This window comes from Eublepharis macularius, chromosome 8 (assembly GCF_028583425.1).
Source record: "Eublepharis macularius isolate TG4126 chromosome 8, MPM_Emac_v1.0, whole genome shotgun sequence".
Taxonomy (NCBI): Eukaryota; Metazoa; Chordata; class Lepidosauria; order Squamata; family Eublepharidae; genus Eublepharis; species Eublepharis macularius.
Genome location: NC_072797.1, coordinates 132,256,954 through 132,278,020, shown reverse-complemented (window position 1 = coordinate 132,278,020; position 21,067 = coordinate 132,256,954). Strand labels below are relative to the sequence as shown.

Sequence of the window (21,067 nt, the reverse complement as noted above, 5' to 3'; positions counted from 1 at the left end):
AAATTGCACCACTTGTACCAGGAAAAATCCCAATTTGGAAGGGTCTCCATCAAAAGTAGCGTCCAGTTTGACCCATCCCATGGGTAAATCCTGTCTGGGGGTTTGATCTGGCATGGGATAAACGTCCATTGGCCCCAGTTGCAGCGGGGGCTGCCGCGGGTGGGGATACGGTTGAGGTTGGGGGGTCGGTTGCCTCGGCGTCGGTCGGGTTGGCGCTGGTCGGGTAGGGCGAGGTCCCCTCGGCGAGGTCTGCGTTCCTTGAACCACCCGCGGCGTAATTGGTTGACTTGCTTGGGTTGTCGGTGGATAAACTATAGGGGAAGTCGGCCCGCGTGGTTGTGCCGGCAAAGTTCCTGGAACCACCGTCGGTGTGGTGGGCTGACTCGCTTGGGTGGTTGGCGGAGGAATTATAGGGGAAGCCGGTCTGCGCGGCGGTTCTTCCTCCTCCTCCTCCGTCTCCTCGCTGCTGCTGGTATCAGTGGTTGCAGGCTGGTCTGGGTACCGGTCGTCCGGACACGGTTCACCACCTTCTCCCGTCAAGAGGGATCCCCCTCCAGTGGCCCCAATCTCCTCACCCGTTTCCGACGGTTGCTGCGGCCATATCTGGTCTTGCAAGTTAGCCAGACTCTGGCTAATGCCAGACAGGCCCATTGGCCTGAAAGCAGATGTACAGCGTTGGCTAGACTCTCTTCCATATTCTGTAGTCTGTTCTCCAACCTCTGTACTCTGTATGTGGACTGCTGCGGATCCCCCGTATCCCCAGTAGTTGGAGGGGTTGTCGGGTGGTCCGTGCTCAGCGTCTGTTGCCACGGCAGGGGTGCTTCCACCTCTTGTTCCTCCTGCGACCGCACAGCAAGTACACCTTTGGTTAATCCAGTGATTGCTGAAATCCCAGAATCAATGGCAACGGTTCTACTCTGGAGCTGTGCCCATTGGTGCTCTCCGACATCTGGTTCCCCCGCTCTCGGGGTGACTTCGGCATAGTCCCAGCTCAGAGCACTTCGTTGGGAAGTATCCCCTTCCGTTCGCTCAGCCGTCCGGTTCCAGAACAGCCATGGATGGCCCTCAGCTTGCTCCGGTATAGATCCCAGGCTACGCCGGCTGTCCAGCTGTATTTGGGTAAACATCGCGCTGATCCTCCGCTCCCTCGTCTCTCTGGGCCGGGCGCCCCACTGCGTCGGGGTCGGCACGCTGAACAATGGAACGGCTGATGCGCTGGGCCTCGTTCTCTCCGTACTGGGAGCGAGGGTAAAAATGGTTGTAACCGTGGATCCTTGTCTCCTTGGCACAACTTGAGAGGATTCCGAGCCTCGGGGACCGGGAGAGACATACGGATCGAACAAAGGGTCCCGGGGCGGGACAGCTTTGGAGTCCGTTTGATCCGGTTGAGGCATTGGAAAGATGATTGGTAACAAAATGTCAGAACTGTGGCTAGATAAAATCCTTACTCCAGTCTGCCTTCTGCAATTAGACAAAAGTCCATTGTTTCCAAAAAGCATTTAATGAAGAAAAAGATTATTATAGTCCACTGGCCTGAATGCAATATCCAGGTTGGTAAATATGCATTGTTACCAATGCCAGGCAAAGCAAGAGATACATATTAAATATCATAGCTGACCCATCCTCCCCCCACAGTTCTCAAAATATTCCCTTTGAAGCTGCAAAAGCGAAAGCTTCCCCAAGGCCGGTTCTTGGTGGAACGTCGGTAGCCAAAACAATGCTGGTCTGAGAGATAGCTGCCTGGGAACCTCTGCACCTGGGGAAGAAAGCACTGAACACTGAAAGGATTAAATATGGAGTCGGTTAAGCATAAGTATACAAAAGAGCATTCTGATCCTGACAGTGAGCTCCCCTTCGCTGGCAGTTTTCAAGAAGAAGCTGGATGAATATTTGTCAGAGATGCTTTAGGATCATCCTGCATTGGGCAGGAGGTTGGAGTAGAAGGCTTGTATGGCCCCTTCCAACTCTGTGATTCTGTGAAGCCAGGAATGCACTGTGTAGCAGGGCAGCTTATCTTTCTTATTTCATTATGGTGCCATTTGTGAGCTAAGGCAGCAGCAAGAAATCCTTGCCCCCTTAGCCCTGAAGCAGGCAGAGACAAACCGAGCAACATAACTTCTCTTTACTGGCAACCTGCTACAACTACAGGCATCTCTAAACAGGAATAGGAACAGTTATCAGCAGAAAAGGGCACCTTTTTTATTAATGCCAAGTATCAAATTGCTCCTGTTTTGTTGTCCTCATAAAGTTAATGGCTTTAACTACTGGACAATTGGGGAAGGCAATGGCAAACCACCCCGTAACGAAAAGTCTGCCAAGAAAACGTCATGATGCGACATCCCCCCACGGATCAGTAATGACTCAGTGCTTGCACAGGGGACTACCTTTACCTTTACCTACTGGACAATATTTGACCAGTTAAATGACGAGTCAAACACGAGCTTTTGCAAGCTCAAGCCCTCACTGTTCCAGCAAGACGGCTCCAAGAAACCGATGTGGATGTACAGAGAGCTCCAGAATAAACTAAGGGAGAAAAAGGAAATGTTCAGGAAATGGAGAGAAGGACAGACCTCTAAAGAGGAGTATATGAGGGTTACTAGATACTGCAGAACAGCCATCAGAGAGGCCAAAGCTCAGTACAAGCTGGGTCTGGCCAGGAGGGCTCGCTACAATAAGAAAAACTTCTACAGATACGTTAGAAGCAAACGCAAGGTAAAAGAGGCAATTGGACCACTGTTGGGAGTAGATGGAGAAACTCTGATGCAGGGCAGAGAAAAAACAGACAGGCTTAATGACTTTTTTGCCTCTGTTTTCTCCCTGAAGAACTCGAGCCCATATAGAGATGGTAGTAAACATGACAGGACACCTGGGTGGCTAGTTAGCATTGACAGAGGTTGTGGAGAGGCATCTGGCTGCACTGGACAAATACAAATTACATGGACCGGATGGTGTGCACCCAAGAGTGCTCAAAGAACTTTCTAGAGAACTTGCAGAGCCTCTGTCCATCATCTTCAAGGCCTCCTGGAGGACTGGAGATGTGCCACAAGATTAGAGAAAAGCAAATGTTATCCCACTCTTTAGGAAAGGGAAGAAGGATGATCTGGGAAACTACAGGCCGGTCAGTCTGACTTCTGTTGCTGGGAAGATATTAGAGCAGATTTTAAGATCTGTAAGCATCTGAAGGACCATTTAGTGATCCGGGGAAGTCAATATGTTTTTGTCCCCAACTGTCATGTATGTTTGCCTGCAAACCTGCCATTAATGTGTTTTGTATTCTGTACTGATTATAACTGTTTCTTGAAATTGTATTCTGTCTTGCTCATCTGAGAATGTGTAAACTGCTACCAAGAACTGTTGTCAGTCCCTGGCAGGTCCCTCAAGCTTCTGTTAAGAAAGGAAAGAAGGATGACCCGGGAAACTACAGGCCGGTCAGTCTGACCTTTTGCTGGGAAAATATTAGAGCAGATTTTAAAGGGATCGAGCTGTAAGCATCTGAAGGACCACTTAGTGATCTAGGGAAGTCAATATGGTTTTGTTCCCAACAGATCTTGTCAGACCAACCTGGTTTCCTTCTTTGATCGAGTGACAAGCTTACTGGATCGTGGAAACGTGATTTATCTGGATTTCAGCAAAGTTTTTGATAAGGTTCCCATGACATTCTAATGGGTAAACTGGAAGACTGCGGACTGGAGTATAGGACAGTTCGATGCAGAGGGAACTGGTTAGAGGACCGCACCCAAAGAGTGGTGGTCAATGGCATTTCATCAGATTGGAGGGAGGTGGCCAGTGGGGTGCCGCAGGGCTTGGTTTTGGGCCCGGTACTTTTCAATATTTTTATCAATGATCTGGATGAAGGGATAAACAGGCTACTCATTAAATTTGCTGATGATACCAAATTGGGAGGAGTGGCAAACACCCAAGAAGACAGAGTTAAAATTCAACAAGACCTGAATACTCTGGAGAAGTGGGCAGCTGTGAATAGGATGCAATTCAACAAAGCCAAGTGCACAGTATTACATCTGAGCCACAAAAATGGGAAGCACAAATACAGGATGGGGGATACACTTCTGGGTAGTAGTGTATGCGAAAGAGATCTTGGGGTAAGAATGGACTGTAAACTAAATATGTGCAGTCAGTGTGATGCGGTGGCAAAAAAGTCTAATTCAATCTTGGGTTGTATCAAAGGGGCCGTAGCGTCGAAATCGCAGGAGGTCATAGCCCCTCTCTATACTGCCTTGGTCAGGCCACACCTGGAGTATTGTGTGCAAGCCTAAGGCCTAAACTTTCCTCGGCCTACTCCCGGACGCCTCAAGAGACTAGTGAAAGGGAGAAGGTCTGGGGTTTGCATCCACCAGGCAAGGAAGCCTGAAATGAGTTGCTGTAATGTGGTTAAGTGCTGGGACATGAATCATTACCCTGCTGGTTCGAGTCCCATAATTTCTTGAACTCAGTGGCTGACCTTGGGTAAAAGTCTCAATTACCTAGCAGTTCTGGGGGAATAATGATGATTCTGACCTTATCACAGCCCCTGACTGTGATATCATAGTCCAGGCAAGCCAGATCTCATCAGATCTCTACCTCAGCAGGGTTGGCCTTGGTTAGCAATTGGATGGGAGACCTCCAAAAAAGACCAGTGTTGCAGAGGCAACTATGACTGGATGACATTTTCCATCACGAAGGGGAAAGAAATTACATGCCCCCTATTTACATAGTTGCAGCCATAGTTGCTATTTAACTAATGAACTGGCATGACCCAGGATGAAATAAGGAATTCAAAGAGGTCCTGAAGGCACACCAATAAATAGTCTAGCGGCTAGACTCTCAGATGGGCAAGAGAGGCATTCCAGTATGGGAGTCTGACTCCAGAAGGGGTGCCCCCTCCCCAGATTAAAGAGGAGGCAAGGGCCATTAAGAGCACAGATCTCGGTTAAGCCTTCAATCGAGGACCCTGATCTATCAGTTTTCTCCCTCAGCCAAGAAGAAAGGGGAGCTTTTAAAAGAAGGGAAAATTCCCTAGCAGGTCTTCCTCAGGAGCCGTATCCTAGAAAGCTCCCTATGGTGGTGAGGATCCTGGAGGAGGGTACTAATACACACCCTCTAGGCCTGGAAGCCGGACTACCCACCCTGGGGTACACTGCTCTTGTATGTCCCAAAAGTAAGGACTGCCCCACTCCTAGGACCACCGGAGAATGGAAGATTTGTATTCACTTACCGTGAAGCTTCCTTTCTCGGTGGTCCAGGAGTGGAGCAGCCCCCAGGCGGCTTCTAAGATTGGATGAAGAGTTAGGACAATAGTCTTCCTCCCAGTGGATTCAAGGGAGGGATCTTTCTATTTAAAAAAAAATTGAGGGGAGTTATTATTTTCCCTTCTAGTATTATGATGGGGAGTCAGGGTTTGGGAACAGACTGGTGATTCCAGGGACAAGCCCCTCCCCTCCAGGATCAAAATCAGCTGACTGACCCCGCCTTTGGAGAGGAGGAGCTATATCCCAAAAGTAAGGACTGCCCCACTTCTGGACCACCGAGAAAGGAAGCTTCACGGTAAGTGAATACAAATCTTCCATTCCTTGTAGGGCTCAGTCTCCAGACCCCTGATCATTCTCGTCACTCTCTTCTGCACCTTCTCGATTTTGTCCACATCCTTTTTGAAGTGAGGCCTCCAGAACTGCACACAGTACTTCAGGTGCGGCCTGACGAAGGCAGTATAGAGAGGGACTATGACCTGCGATTTCGATGCAGTGGCCCTTTTGATACAACCCAAGACTGATTTGGCCTTTTTTGCCACCGCATCACACTGACTGCTCATATTCAGTTTACAGTCCATTCTTACCCCAAGATCTCTTTCGCATACACTACTACCCAGAAGTGTATCCCCCATCCTGTATTTGTGCTTCCCATTTTTGTGGCCCAGATGTAATACTGTGCACTTGTCTTTGTTGAATTGCATCCTATTCACAGCTGCCCACTTCTCCAGAGTATTCAGGTCTTGTTGAATTTTAACTCTATCTTCTTGGGTGTTTGCCACTCCTCCCAATTTGGTATCATCAGCAAATTTAATGAGTAGCCTGTTTATCCCTTCATCCAGATCATTGATAAAAATATTGAAAAGTACCAGGCCCAAAACTGAGCCCTGCGGCACCCCACTGGCCACCTCCCTCCGATCTGATGAAACACCAGTGACCACCACTCTTTGGGTGCGATCCTCTAACCAGTTCCCTATCCACCAAACTGTCCTATAGTCCAGTCCGCAGTCTTCCAGCTTACCCATTAGAATGTCATGGGAACCTTATCAAAAGCTTTGCTGAAATCCAGATAAATCACGTTTCCACGATCTAGTAAGCTTGTCGCTCGATCAAAGAAGGAAACCAGGATGGTCTGACAAGATCTGTTGGGAACAAAACCATATTGACTTCCCTAGATCACGAAGTGGTCCTTCAGATGCTTACAGCTCGATCCCTTTAAAATCTGCTCTAAAATCACCCTTAAAATCTGCTCTAAAATCATCCTTCCCTCTCTCCTTTCCCAGCACACTCCCCCACGGAATGACTCTCATGAAGCATCTGAGTTCATTGAAGTTGGCCCTATGAAAATCTAAACTACGGGTCTGGCTACAAACTTCCTTGGTTCCCCACAGGAACTGGAATTCAAGGAGGACATGGTCACTTCCCCCTAAGGTCCCCACCACCTTCACCCCTTCTACCAATTCTTCCCTGTTGGTTAATATTAAGTCTAGTATGGCCGAGCCCCTTGTAGCTTCCTCCACCGTTTGAAAAAGGAAGTTATCGGCCAGGCAGGTCAGGAAGTTGCGTGAGTCTTGTCGCTTTGCTTACAGTCTTCTGCTCCATAAAATCAGAACTTACCGAGTTGGCTGTGCTCCATCCTGGGAGCTTCCCTTATATCCAAAGACTGAGAACGTGCAGCAAAAGGGACAGAGTCCTAGACAACACAGATCATGTTAGTCTTAAAGGAGGTGTCATGATATTTCTAACAAGTAGGGAGTTCTAAATTTACTTTGGTGCCAAATTAAAAATAAGACTAGGGTATTGGTCTGCTGAGCAGAGCTTTAGCTTGCTTACAAAGCCAGATGGTTAAACCTAAGAAATAGGGTTTTATTGTTAAAGGTATTACTAAATATTATGTTCTGACACAAGTGGTCTGTGATCTTTCTCTCCTTCCCCCACCCCAGGATGTGACTATCGCTGCAGCCTGTGCACCTCCAGGTGGTGGACGTAATCCAGTCACAGCACGTTTCATAAGACACTTTGCCATGCTATGTCTTCCAACTCCCTCTGAGCATAGCCTTAAACAAATTTTTCAGGTCAGTATCGACATTCCCATAGTCACAAGGAACAAAAAAGGAGATTATTTTGTGCATTCTGTCACGACTTGCAGTGTGGTATACAGACAGATTCTTAGCAGCATGTATAACTTTCTGAATGGCTGTAACTCCTCAGTGTATCTTTTTTTGCATTTTATTGAAAATTGGCTGTAGATGTACAGAGAGCATGATCCCAATTAATTTCAGAGTACTTTGGATCAAGTCCCCAGAGGCTAGGTAATTCTTTTGAGACAGTATGATTAGCTAGGAACTTCCAAAAACTACTTTAATTTATTTTCTTCATAGCATGTTTCCTTGTTTGCAATTATAAATGTTCCTTTGGCTTTCTCACATAAGTCTGTTGAGACCCACTCTGGGCCCCAGAAAGATTCCCACTGGGACACCCTTACACCACCCAGAGCTAACCTATTCATCATATTAGAGCAAATCATGTGATCAGACCTGTCCAGCATTTCACATATGAAAGCAAGGAACATATCCTGTAGACTAGTAGTTGGTGCTGACATGATAGATCTTTAAAAATTATTCATAGGGTGAGAAAATGGATAGTGAGAACTCTTCCCTTATATCCCATAATGCTAGGATTCATGCACTCTCTATGGAATATATGGGTAGTAGATTGAGGACAGACAATCGGAAGTACTTTTTCTCTTAAAGAGTAATTAACTTATGGAATTCACTTGCACAGAATTTAAAGATGATTTAGTTCACTCTAAAGAGGGATTAAACATTGGTGAAGGATAGGTCCATCAGTGGCAATTAGTTGTGATAATTAAATGGAACCTCCATGTTCAGAGACTCTGAAAGCTAGAGGGGTGCAACAAAAGGGGAGGCTCTGAGCTGGTAGGTCTTCTGGGAGCAACTTGTTGGCCGTTGTATGAAACAGAATGCTGGACTAAATGCACCATTAGTCTGTCCAGCATGACTGCTCTTATGTTCTTATGGCAGCCTGGAGGGTGTGAGGTTCAGCATCCCCACACCCTGTTGCTATACATAGGCAATAGAAATAGTGCAGAGCAGCCAAGGTGAGCCTAGCCACATACTCCAGGTGGACTGCGTTAAGAGAAGGTCCTGAAAAGGTCATCAGCGAGTAAGACAAGTCATATGTTCCATGGAAAAGAGGGATAAAAACCGATGATTCTAATCTAGAGAAAAATGGCTTCCTCACCCCATCAACCGTGATTAGCTACACCCCAGCTGTGAAGTCAAATCCATACACGAAGCTTCTCACAAGAATAATTCTTTCAGTAGTCTGTCTCTAATCCTTACCTCTGGTTTTTTTTTCATTTTTTAAAAAATTAGCCCCTAAAGAAAGGTATGCAAAGACCATGGCCATTTCCACACGGCTTACCTTATTCTGCAAAACAGTGAAATCTCGTGCGAAATCTCGCGAGAAGACACGATAACAGCGTCTTCTTGCGAGATTTCGCTATTTTGCAAAATAAGGTAAGCTGTGTGGAAACAGCCCATCTGTTCAATCATACCATGTTTTCCAAAGCCAGTTAGGTGCAATTTCACCCTGTACTATCTCCATTCCTTGTGCCTTCATCAATCTGTTTTCCTTCACCAGGAAATGATGAATTAATGCTACTGTACTTGTTAATACCATCTTGGCTGGCACAGGCTGTTACTGGTAATGTTGTGCAAAAAAAAAAAAAAATTGAAGCTGTGAGACAGGCCATCTTAAAAATGTTGCTAAAAAAAAGTAACTGTATGAAAAGCCTAAACTGATTGTCTTTACTTCACTGCTAATGACATCCAGTTCTCATATCACATGAACTATAGATTAAAGGATCCAGTGCACAGAGGACTTTGGCAGGACTTAGTTTGTGCCAGAGTTAGGCTTAGAGGGCAAAACGTCTCACAGCTTAGCCTCAATACCTTTTCCAAAGGTTATTAGAACTCAGTTTTTGAGAGTGGGTTTTTTAAAAAAAGTCTTTCGCTGAAAAAGAGTTTTAAACTTGAAGCGTTTGTACACTGGGTATTTGCTTGGTTTCATAACTGTTCTGTGCACCAGCTCAGAGCTTATCTAAACAATACAGTTGATACAAGTCATAACACAACCCACAACCACACATACATAAAGAGATTCACCTTTTTAAAGTGCTCAGCCACTTGGTGTAGCTCAGAACATTACAGTGGTGAAGGAGGGGCTTCAGGCTTCCTTTCCATGCCATGCCATTTTCGCTAGTGGGAATAGCCCCCAGGGGGAGGAATCCTGCTTGCCCCTTTCTTGGGCTCCACATGTCCTCAATCATATGATCCCAGGACATCTGGAACTGGATAAATAGGCCGTGTTTGCTTGGTCACACTAGCCCATAAAGAAATCCTTGTAGTTTAATAAATCCAAAGTCTGTTTCAGAGCCACCTGGGCCGATTCCAGACGGCCCTCCGCATCGCGAAACGTCGCACGTCGTCGCGCAGAAAACGCGAAATATCATGTTTTCTCGCGTGAGTTTTGCGCGATGTCGCGCAAAACTCGCGTGAGAAAACGCGATATTTCGCGTTTTCTGCGCGATGACACGTGACGACGCGCGACGTTTCGCGATGCGGAGGGCCGTCTGGAATCGGCCCTGGATACTACAAAGCTCACACAGCACTCTTGCCTGCTTCTGTCTCCATTTACCTTGGTGGATCCATTTATCCATATCTATTTGCATCCATTGGAATGGACAAGGAAGGTTTTGTGGATATGCAGGGTCTGTGTGAGCACTGCAACTCACATACACACAATGGATCAATTGTTGGATCAAGCAATTGTCTTATATCAAAACAGGTTTGTTTCCTGTTGATATGAAGAGCTGAAGTTATACTCTCAAAAAAGAAGTTTAGGATTCACAGCTGGCTTGCAAAGAATAAAAGAGAAGTTGTCGCAAAACAAAACTTCTTTTCTCAGAGCTTTTAAACATTTTTCCCCTTTCCCCCCTTTTTTCTAGGCTATTTTAAAAGGCTTTTTGGCTGAATTCTCTCCAGCAGTTAAACAGACTACAAAAAGCATAGTGGAGGCTGCTGTTGAAATATATCAAAGAATGAGCATTGATCTTCTCCCAACACCAGCAAAATCCCATTATGTATTTAACTTACGTGATTTGTCAAAGTGTGTGCAAGGTAAGATATATGTTTTCCATATAGCACATTTTCTGTTCCAGTTTTGTGCAACCATTGTCAGTAATTCTTCTGTCTGAAAACATCTCCCCAGCTGCTATTTTGCTCTCTCATTTCAATGTTGTATGTGTTATGTGCGTTGTCTGTGAGCATATTTTGGCGTGTTGCTGCGGGGGGAGTGGGGAGCATTACCCTGAATACATTTGAAGCTAATATAAATTTCCCAATAAATAAAACCAGTCCAAGGGGACATGAGAAGAAAAATAAGCTACTGGTAATACAGAATTGTCACAGGAATACAGGAGGGTCACCAGTGCAATAGTGTGTAAAATTAAAGTTGAGCTGTTGGAACCTTAGCCAGGAGCTCTGTACATAGCCCGTAATGATGCCTGAAATATATAACATCAGTGATTGCACTAGTAATAATTGGTGGCTCAACTGTAATTTAGGAGCTTCTTTTCTGTATGTATTAGAGATGGGCAATGTCCCTCAACAGTTATGTACTCAAACCTAGGAGGATTAACAATATCTGCAAATATGCAGAAGTAGGAACTATTTATTAAATGCTACTCTTCAAGATATATATAGATGTGGCTGCATTCAAAGACAGATGTTTAAATTGTGCTAGAAGCACTGTAGTTCAATCCTAAATAGAGTTACACCCCTTCTGTGGTGAAGTTGCTAGAGTGTCAGACTGGGATCTGGGAGAACCAGGTTTGAATCCCCACTCTGCCGTAGAAGCTTGCTGGGTTACCCAGTCCAATACTCTCAGCCTCAGCCACCTCACAGAATTGTTACGAGGATAAAATGGAGGAGAGGAGACCAATATAAACTGCTTTGGGTCTCCATTGAGGAGAAAGGCGGAGTAGAAACGAAGTAAATAAAATTAATAAATAAAATGAATTCCAATCCCACTGAAGTCTATGAGCTTAGAAGAGTGTAGCTCTGTTTATTTTTTTTTTGAAAATTTTTTTTATTGGGTTAGAATCCATTATTTTTACATTACATTCAATTATCCCCAATTTTTCATTTCTAACCCCCTCCCTTTCCCCCCCTTTTATTGACTTCCAACAGCTTTCCAACCCCTTGTCCCTTTTCCCTTACTTCTATTTGATTCCTCTATCTAAAACAAATATATATTCTCCTTTATTCTAAGCAGTACATCCTTAACTATTTTTAATATTCTATACCCAAACTGTAAGTCCTTATTTCCTTCTTGGATAAACAATTTATCCCAATTTCTATAATTCAAATATTTCTATAAACCATAAACCATGTAAATCATACATTCATTTAAGTCAAACAATTTAACTTATGCTCCATATATTGCTGTCTTCTTATAATAATTCAATATAATTCAATATAACTCTCATCATATAGTCAATCAATTTGACTCATCTTTATCCTTAGACATTCAGTTTGGTATATTATACAGATCTTACCAAAGAAAGAAAATATTATTAATTACTCAATCCTTATATTTAATCCTTATAGTTAATTATTTTCTATCAATGTTCTATTTGTTAGCCTTCATATATCTATATATATATCCATCTATTAATCTAACTGCTTATAGATTCGCTTTTATCTTTTCTCCCCCCCGGTAAAGTCACCCTCCTCTGCACTTATTATACATCAGTAGTTCTCAAACTGCCACAGTTTTCCTCCCACCTCCCATTTCTTCTCCAAATATTGTTTCAGCTTCTCCCAATCTGTGTTAAACTGGAGTGTAGCTCTGTTTAGATGGGGTGGCATGGAGAGAGGAGAGGCACCTGCCTTCCTCCCACGCCATTTTCCAGAGCTGAAGTGGCTCTGCAGGGTAGGTGGGGGGGTGAGTCTCAGTAAGGACAGGTTTAAAGCAGGAGATATGACATTCAATGTAATATTCTTACCCTTACCCAGTTGTTTCTTGATCTGTTGATGACTCCTGTACAGAACAACCCATTTCCAGGTCTATACCATTATCACCTGGTGGTTTCTGTTGTTATCAAAACCTGAATTATACCGCATATATCTAATGGATTTGATTTTGAGGCAGTTCATATTCTTGTCAAGGAAAAATATTTGAGCTATCCAAATTTTGGAACATCTTTTTACAGAACAGCCCTTCCCTGCCCTTGTACCCCCTTTTTAGTATAAAAAAGTGAGAACAGCTAGGAAACAAAAGCACAATATGCTTTATATCAATAGTAATAAGTAGGAGTATGCACCAAAAAAAGATTTGGGTTCTTGCTTCGAGTTCACTGAAAAGGGAAAAAAATTCGGGTTTACACAAAGCCCGAAGTGGCAAGCGGCTTCAGCTTCGGGTATTTTAACTGCTTTGGGATTATTGGGTAAGATTCAGCCAGTGTTTCCATTCCTGGCTATCCGGGGGCCTGGGGGGCCATTTTCTTACCAAATAATTCCAATTTTTCAGGGGACCCACTACTAATGTCCACTCTCATGACTTCCTCTCATGACAACCAAAGTTTCATGGAGATTGGACTTCGGGGGAGCATATTATAGCCCCTCAAAGAAGGTACCCCTATCCTCTAATTTAAATCCTTGCCCATTTTTTAAAAGGCACTCTTCTTCCAGCTAATCTCCATTGACTGGAAGGAGAGCTGCTGCAGGATTTGCCACTCTCGGATTCACCCCTCCCTTCCCAGATCTCCCTCCCTGCTCCCTCTTCTTACTCACTTCTCTTCTTACTCACTTTACTCCAACCCCCTCCCGCCCCCATCAACCATATGGAATAATGGAGATCGGCGGTGGATAGAGGCACCTTTTGAGGGGGGACCATAACATTGTCCCTCGAAGTCCAATCTCCCTGAAACTTGGGTCCTCATGAGAGGATAGGTAGGTGTATAACCCCTGCAAATTTGGTGCCTTTTGCTTGCAAACTGCCACCCCCAACCACCTAGGAATCCCTCCCCCATTTTCCCCATAGGGAATAATGGATTAGGGGCACCTTCTTTGGGGACCATAACATGACCCTCCCCCCCCCCCCCGAAGTCAAAGCTCCCTGAAACTTGGGTGGTCATGAGAGTAGTCCCCTGCAAATTTGGTGCTTTTTGCTTGCAAAATGTCATCCCTAGCCACCTAGAAAGCCCCACTCGCTGTGGAAGCACTGTTTCCTCTTGCCATTCTTTAGAAACATCAAGGGGAAAACTACTTCCGTACTACTCGAAGCTTACCAGAGCATTCCAAATTGCTTCAGTAAGCTTTGCTTCAGCATTCCCGAATTGCTTCAGCAATGCTGAGGCTGATTCTGGAATGCCAAAACATCCCTAATCGGGTGTCATTCGGGTTAAAAACCTGGATCTCGAACCCAAAGTGCACATCCCTAGTAATAAGTACTATTTAATATCAGGCCAGCCTTTTGAATTCTTAGGTGCATGATTTTGTCAGCTGTAACGTGGCAGGTAAAGGTAAGCACCATGTCATTACTGACCCATGGGGAGGGGACATCGCATCATGGTGTTTTCTTGGCAGATTTTTTATTATGGGGTGGTTTGCCATTGCCTTCCCCAGTCACCTACACTTTACCCCCAGGAAACTGGGTACTCATTTTACTGACCTCGGAAGGATGGAAGGCTGAGTCAACCTTGAGCCGGGTACTTGAACCCGGCTTCTGCCAGGATCAAACTCAGGTCATGAGCAGAGCTTGGACTGCATTATTGCTGCTTACAGAGCCTCGTGGCGCAGAGTGGCAAGGTGCAGTACTGCAGCCCAAGCTCTGCTCATGACCTGAGCTCGATCCTGGTGGAAGTTGGGTTCAAGTAGCCGGCTCAAGGTTGACTCAGCCTTCCATCCTTCCGAGGTCAGTAAAATGAGTGTAGATAACTGGGGAAGGCAATTGCAAACCATCCCGTAACAAAAAGTCTGCCAAGAAAATGTCATGATCCGACATCCCCCCATGGGTCAATAATGACTTGGTACTTGCAGAGAGGACTACATTTACCTTTTTAAAGTGGCAGGACAATTTCATTTCTACCAACAGTAGTTATAGCTATCCATTGTAAGCTAGTGAAAAAAATAAAATCTCATGCTTCACAGCATAAACGATTGCATTTTTGGTACTCACAGGATTTCCCCCACTCATCTCTAGGGGTGTGCGCTTTGGGTTTCCGATTCGGGTAAATTACCCGAATTGGACCCGATCCGTAAAGATTCGGAAATCCCTAATCAAAGCTTTCCAAAGCATTCGGAATGCTTTGGAAAGCTATGGGGCTGAGTTTAAAGGGCCCCACCACTGCTTGCAACCAGCAGTGGGGCCCTTTAAACATTATCCCACCCCACCCCCACCCCCACCTACCTTGTCGGTGGCAGCGGAGGCTGCTGCCTGAGCCTGTGGGGCGGTGGGGATTGGAAGGCCGGAGCTGTCTCCTCCTACGGCCCTTCCTTCCCCTCAATTGGCTGTGGCATGCCAGCGGCCATATGAGGGGCAGGAAGGGCCAGAGGAGGCGGAGAAAGCCCTTCCTGCCCCTCAAATGGCTGCCACGGCGCCACCATGCTGCGGCCAATTGAGGAACAGAAAGGGCTGGAGGAGGCTGCAGTGGTGGCGGTGCCTCCAGCCTTCCCCACCGCCCCACAGGCTCAGGCGGCGGCACGGCGGCAGAGGAGCTGAACTGGCTGGCTCCAGGCCGTCGCAGCCTCGTGCTGCTGCCACCACCGCCAGCGCCGCCCAGCTATCAGAGACCCTCCCGCCAGGTAAGTGGGTGGGGGTGGAGGGGTTTCCCCTGTGGGGGTGGGGGAGTTTCCCCCCCTCACTTCAGTATGCTCCGAATATTTACGAAGCATACCAAAGTGAGTAAAATACCTTAATTCCGAAGCGGCTTGCCACTTCGGAATTAAGGTATTTCTGGATTTTTTCCCCGCTGAAGCGGGAAACCCAAAGCAACCTGGCCCTGCACACCCCTAATAATCTCAACACTGTTATGCAACAGGTTTGAAAACTCTGGGTATCAGTCTTCTGAATGTTGTCTAGTGCTGAAGGCAGGGCATTAAATTGGACGAACAACTTTCATCTGTCTATATTCTTAACATCTTCATCTCTATTTTTGTTCCATCCCAGTAGTTGTGTAGCACATCAACAGGCAGGCAGCATGTGGGATTAATGTTTTAGACTGGAATTGTCACTGACATGCAGAGTAATGAAAGGCAGTTACTGCACTCTCTTTGTAGGGTGCCACTATAGCTCTTTTTGGTGTGTTCCATTACTGCTATGCATATATTTGGAATTCGGGTTTCCTTCGGTGCATCTTTGTGGCTTCTGTGCTGGCACATACGGGACTGTGCAGGCACAGGCCCTCTGTGGAGGTTAAAAGTTCAAGATTTCTAGAGCTTTCTGAAGCTTTGGAGTGCCCCCCCCCCCACCCTTGCAGTGTGCCAATCTTTCCCCACCCAAACAGCGCATGACTTGGGGGCAGAGTGCTCCTCCCTCAGTCTCTTCACTGCCATGGAGAGAAGATGCTTTTTCGGCTTTCTGAAGAAAATTTTCCTCAGGAACGCTTCACTCTTTGAGTTCCATGAATGAAACTTCTTAAGTCAATGGCCCTTTTTAAAAAAACATACTGAGCATGGTACAAAGATAGCACAGTCGGATGAATATGACTCGTGCCTCATTTGTCTTGGAGAAGGCCTTAATGTAGTATCCTGTAAAGTGTGTTGGCAGTTCATATGTAAAGGCGCATAATAGAAGGATGGCAAGACTCGAAGCAGTCCTATATGAAAAAGTTTTTGGGGTTCCAGAGACACAACCTCAAAAGTGCCCATCTGAACTAGAGAGCCCATGCGCCGTCTGCCCCAGAACCCTTGGTTCCGTCATTGGATCCAGCACCTCTCTCAGAGACAAGATCTTCGTCAGTTCCACTGACCAGGTCGGAACCACCGCTGAAGAAAGAAAGAAAAAAGGCAAACATTCTGACAAAGGCTCACCTAGTCGTAGATTGCCTCCTCAGAACTGTGAATCCAATGGGTGTAGACTCTGAGTGCATGTCCCTGCCTCATACACCATCTCTGTCTATGAAGCTTTTAGATTCAGCCTCATCCTCAGATGAGAATTTGATTGAGATTTCCCATGAGTTGCCACCATTGCATCAGGTGCACAAGGGGCATAGCAAACCAGATAAAGAAAATGCTGTTGAGGGTCATGGTTCCAGGCAATCAGTTCCTAATTGGGCCAATGTAATCAACAACCTTTTATGCAGCCTATGCCACCTCAGGCTATAGAGGCACAAACTCTTGGTCTGAAGAGCACGTCTGCAGTCTGCAGGAGCCTGTTCTTTGGAACCTACCCCCTATTTTGAATTTGGAAGGCAAGCCAGATGCTCCCAGATTAGACCTTGAATCCAACATAGCTGCCGATCCATCACCCTATGAGATGGTGGGAGATCGTCTACCAATTTCACCTCTGTGTCCAACACGGTGTTACCCTTTGGTCTTTCAACTGCGACCAGGGTATTCTCAAATTGCATCTCTGTCATAGCGCACTCCTCCATGAAGGGATGTACCATCTTCTCTTATCTCAATGATTGATTAATCACTGAGCCTCCAAGGGAGATATTAAGTGAAAACAAAGTGCTTGCTCGGCCTGTTAATAAATTGGGAAGAATCAAGATTAACTCCATCCCAAACAGTCACCTTTATCGGAGCCATCCTGGATGCCACATGGAGCCGGGGCTTTCTTCCAGAGGAAAGAGTACATCCCATACAGATTATGGTTAAACTATTTGCTTCTCACATGCTGCAAACTTCACATTCTATCCAGAGGCTTTGGGGGTCTCATGGCATCTACTACCGTGTTAGTGTTTTCTGCTAGGCTCCATATGAGACCACTGCAAAATTGGTTTCTACATAAATTCAACCCTGCTTGTATGTCCCAGTGGACAAGATTTTCTATTCCCAGATCTGTTCTTAAATCAATGTCCTGGTGGCTTCAGTACTCTAATCTCTCCGTAGAAGTAGAATTTGGTGTTCAGTCACATGACATTCAGATTTTTTCAGATGCATCCCTATCAGGTTGTGAGGGAGCACTGCCAAGGTATATTTGCAAGTGGGCATTGGTCCTCTGTGGAAAAGAAGATGCATATAAACTTGCTTGAGTTGTGGACAGTTAGATTTGCCTTATTATCTTTTGCGGCTCTTCTACAAGGAAGGAGAATGTTGGTGGCTACTGACAGTACCATAACACAGTACTACTTAATCAGACAAGGGGGAATGATATCTTTAGCCCTCAATGCAGAAACAGCAAGAATATGACAGTGGGCTGTAGTGCACAACATCAATATCACAGCCATACACTTTTGCAGGCCGATCCAGCACAACATCAGGTGCTCTCAGCACATCTACTGTGTCCAAACATGAATGGGCACTCAAGCAGCAATATATTTACCCTTCTTCCAAATTTGGGTTTCTTCCAACTATCAACCTGTTTGCTTCCTGCTACAACAGGAAATGTCCTCAGTTTTGCTCCCTAGCAGCGTCAGACCTGGGGTTCCATGGGGGGTTGATTTCTATATACATTGACAAGGTGCACTATTCTGTGCCTTCTCTCCAATCCCAGTCCTGACAAGAGTTGTGTCAAAATTGAGAGCAGAGTGCACAAAACGTGTTTTGATCACCCCATTTTGGCCCAAAAACCTGTAGTTTTCCATCCTATGGCAGCTATCCAGAGGAGTACACTTTGTTCTCCCACAAGTGGAGGACCTCATCCATGTAGATCCCCGCCTCCATCACGATGTTCAGGCCCTGTACCTGCTGGCATGGCTGGTGGGTGGTCATCTAGGGTCACCCAGGTTCTCCTGTCATCTAAGAAGCCAACTACAAGAAAAGCATAAGCTTATAAATGGGCCAGGTTTGTTGTTTGGGGCAGGAGTCTGCAAAATTTCCTCTGAATCATCTTTTGAATGATATTTTTGAGTATTTATTCTATTTAAAGGATAGCAGACTGTCAGTTGCATCACTTAAGGTACACCTGGCACCTATCTTGGCTTTCCATGATAAGATTGAAGATTCCACAGTGTTTTCTACTGAGCTGTCAAATAATTTTTTAAAGAGTCTATTCAATTTGTACCCCCCTACTACTCCACCCGTCCCTCATGGAGTTTGTTTCTGGTACTCTGAGCATAGATGTATAAACCTTTTGAGTCTATTAGCTACATCAGACTTTTCTGTCATTTCTTACAAGACAACATTCCTAGTTGTTATCACATCAGCTAGGAGGGAGGGAGAATTAAGAGCTGTTCTTTGTGGATCCGCCTTTCTTAAAATTCCATAAGGACAAAGTATCTCTGCGCCTCAGCCTCAGTTTCCTACCTAAAGTAGTTTCATCGTTTCATCTTTCACAAGACATTATTCTCTCCATATTCATGCTGAACCCGATATCACCTCAATAACACCCAATACATACTTTAGACATGAGGAGGCCTCTTTTATTTTATTTGAAAAGGGTTATGGACATGCACAAAGATAAGAATCTGTTCATATGTTTCTCTGGCCCCAATAAGGGGAGAACAGCATTGGCACAAACTCTGTCTAAATGGGTGGTCTCTGCAATAAGACTCTGGGATGATAGGTCTGGAATCCCATGTCTGTTTCCAATAACGGCTCACTCTACCAGAGCCCAGGCTTCTTCAGCAACCTTGCGAGGAAGAGTTCTGATTCCAGATATCTAGAGAGCAGCAACCTGGTCTTCACCTATCACCTTCATGAGACATTACTCGGTAGACGTCAATTCCAGGAGTGAAGCGGCTGTGGGAAAAGCAGTATTACAGTCATTGTTTTGCTGATCAGGCCACACCCTTTTCCTTTGGTAGGTGAACTTTGTATTCTCCCAATGTGAGACTGCACAGAAACTACGAAGATGAAAACAAGGTTGCACTTACGTGTAACAGTTGTTCATCAAATGATCTTCTGTACAGGCACAGATCCCTCCCTCCTTCCCCCGCCGTGGGCTGAGCAATACCGTGCCTGTTTCCTCCATGGGGACAAAGGGAGGACTGAGGGAAGAGTGCTCCCCCCATCAGTCACGTGTTGTTTGGGTGGGAAAAGATCGGCGCGTGGCAAGGGTAGGGGGAGCGCTCCAAAGCTTTGAAAAACTCTATAAATCTTGAACTTTTCACCTCCATGGCTGGTCTGCACCTGCGCAGTCCCATATGTGCCTGCACAGAAGACCACTCAATGAACAACAGTTATAGGTAAGCGCAACCCTGTTTTCACAGCTTTTTTCAGTGTGTGGCATAAAAGACATTATAGGGCTGGATGCTATTGCTACCGCTTCTTGCAGATGCAGAAGCAGTGTTCCTTGTCTCATTTCTCTTCGTTCTCCCAACTTCAAAAGTGTATTTAAGGTTCATATATGGTCTTCTGTGCAGTTCCACATTGGGAACTGTGCTTGTGTAGGCCAGCTACTTGGAACAGGGATTTCTTTAGCTTAAAGCTATTAGGGGGGGCAACCTCCCCCACAGACCGCTCCGAGCTGTTTTTTCGCACTGAAATGGTCATGTGCTTTGGGAGGTCACCCCTCCTCTTCCCTGGTTTCCTTTTCGCTGCCACAAGAAGGAGACGTTCTTGCTTATAGCTGTTTATCTCTTTATTCGTTAGCATTTGCCTGTGTCTAGGCAAAATAATTGTATATAGTTCTATATAGATGTTATTAATAGTTAGTAGTTGGTGTTTAGTTAAGAGGATCTATGCTGTTGTGGATCCCTTAAGGGGGTAGAGGTGGTGAGTCACAAACATTTTTCTGTGCTCCCCCCCACCCCCAGTTTGAACTTTGAGAACCGTCAGGATGGCGGACAAGTCATTATTTAAGAAGTGTGCTGAGTGAAATATTAAGAGGGACAAGACCGATGGCCACTCATTGTGCTTGGTGTGTTTGGGCGAGGGTTACATTGTTGAGAAATGCAAGCATTGCCAGTTGTTGCCGCCAAAGGCAAGAGGGGATCAGATATCACACTTGAAGGCCATGCTTTGGGAGAAGGCCATGTCTAGTGCCAGTAGCCTGGCAGCAAAAATATCTGCCCTGGCAGAGCGCATGGCCCAATCAACTCCTGAACCCACACCCAATCCTATAACATCAGTGGATCTGGGAGCTTCATTGGATCCAAAGGCTTGCCCTCGAAACTGACCTCGGTGCCAGTCACAGTCCCAAGAGACTTCAGCATTGATGTGCCTGCACATACCGCCTCTCCTCGCACAGAGCAGGGTCCTGCAGTATCCCTGCCACCCCTTTGATGTCAGGGGTGGGCATGCGGCGCCCCGCTTAGCGGCACAAGCGGCAAGCCCTGACATGTTAACTGTGGAGAACCTGGGGACCCAGCTGCTAGGGACTGACACATCCTTTCAGAGATGGTTGAGAGTTAAGAGATATCATTTGAAATAAATACTCTAGTTTGCTTCACTTATTACTTTCTCCCTGCAGTGAGGAAAAGAGAAAGGATGTATTTGAGAGCCAAAGATTCCTTTTGAATTAATATTAATCATTGTGTCTTCTATGCAGTCCCACATGGGATCTGTGCATGTTCAGGCAAGCCTCGGATGTTGTGAAGCTCCAAGAGGTGCAAGACGCTCACCTAACCTTTTCATGCGCTTATTTCCCAGGCAAAGTGAGCAGCTCCCTCTCTCAGTTCTTTTGCCACC

The 21,067-nt window shown here is 45.7% G+C and overlaps 1 protein-coding gene across 1 annotated transcript in view; it reads left to right on the top strand.

Moving 5' to 3' along the window:
* Positions 1–21,067, top strand: part of DNAH6 (dynein axonemal heavy chain 6) — a 364,598-nt gene that overhangs the window by 148,532 nt on the left and 194,999 nt on the right. The window contains 2 exon segments of the mRNA XM_054986586.1: positions 7,187–7,318; positions 10,276–10,447. Coding sequence (XP_054842561.1) covers positions 7,187–7,318; positions 10,276–10,447 — 304 coding nt within the window.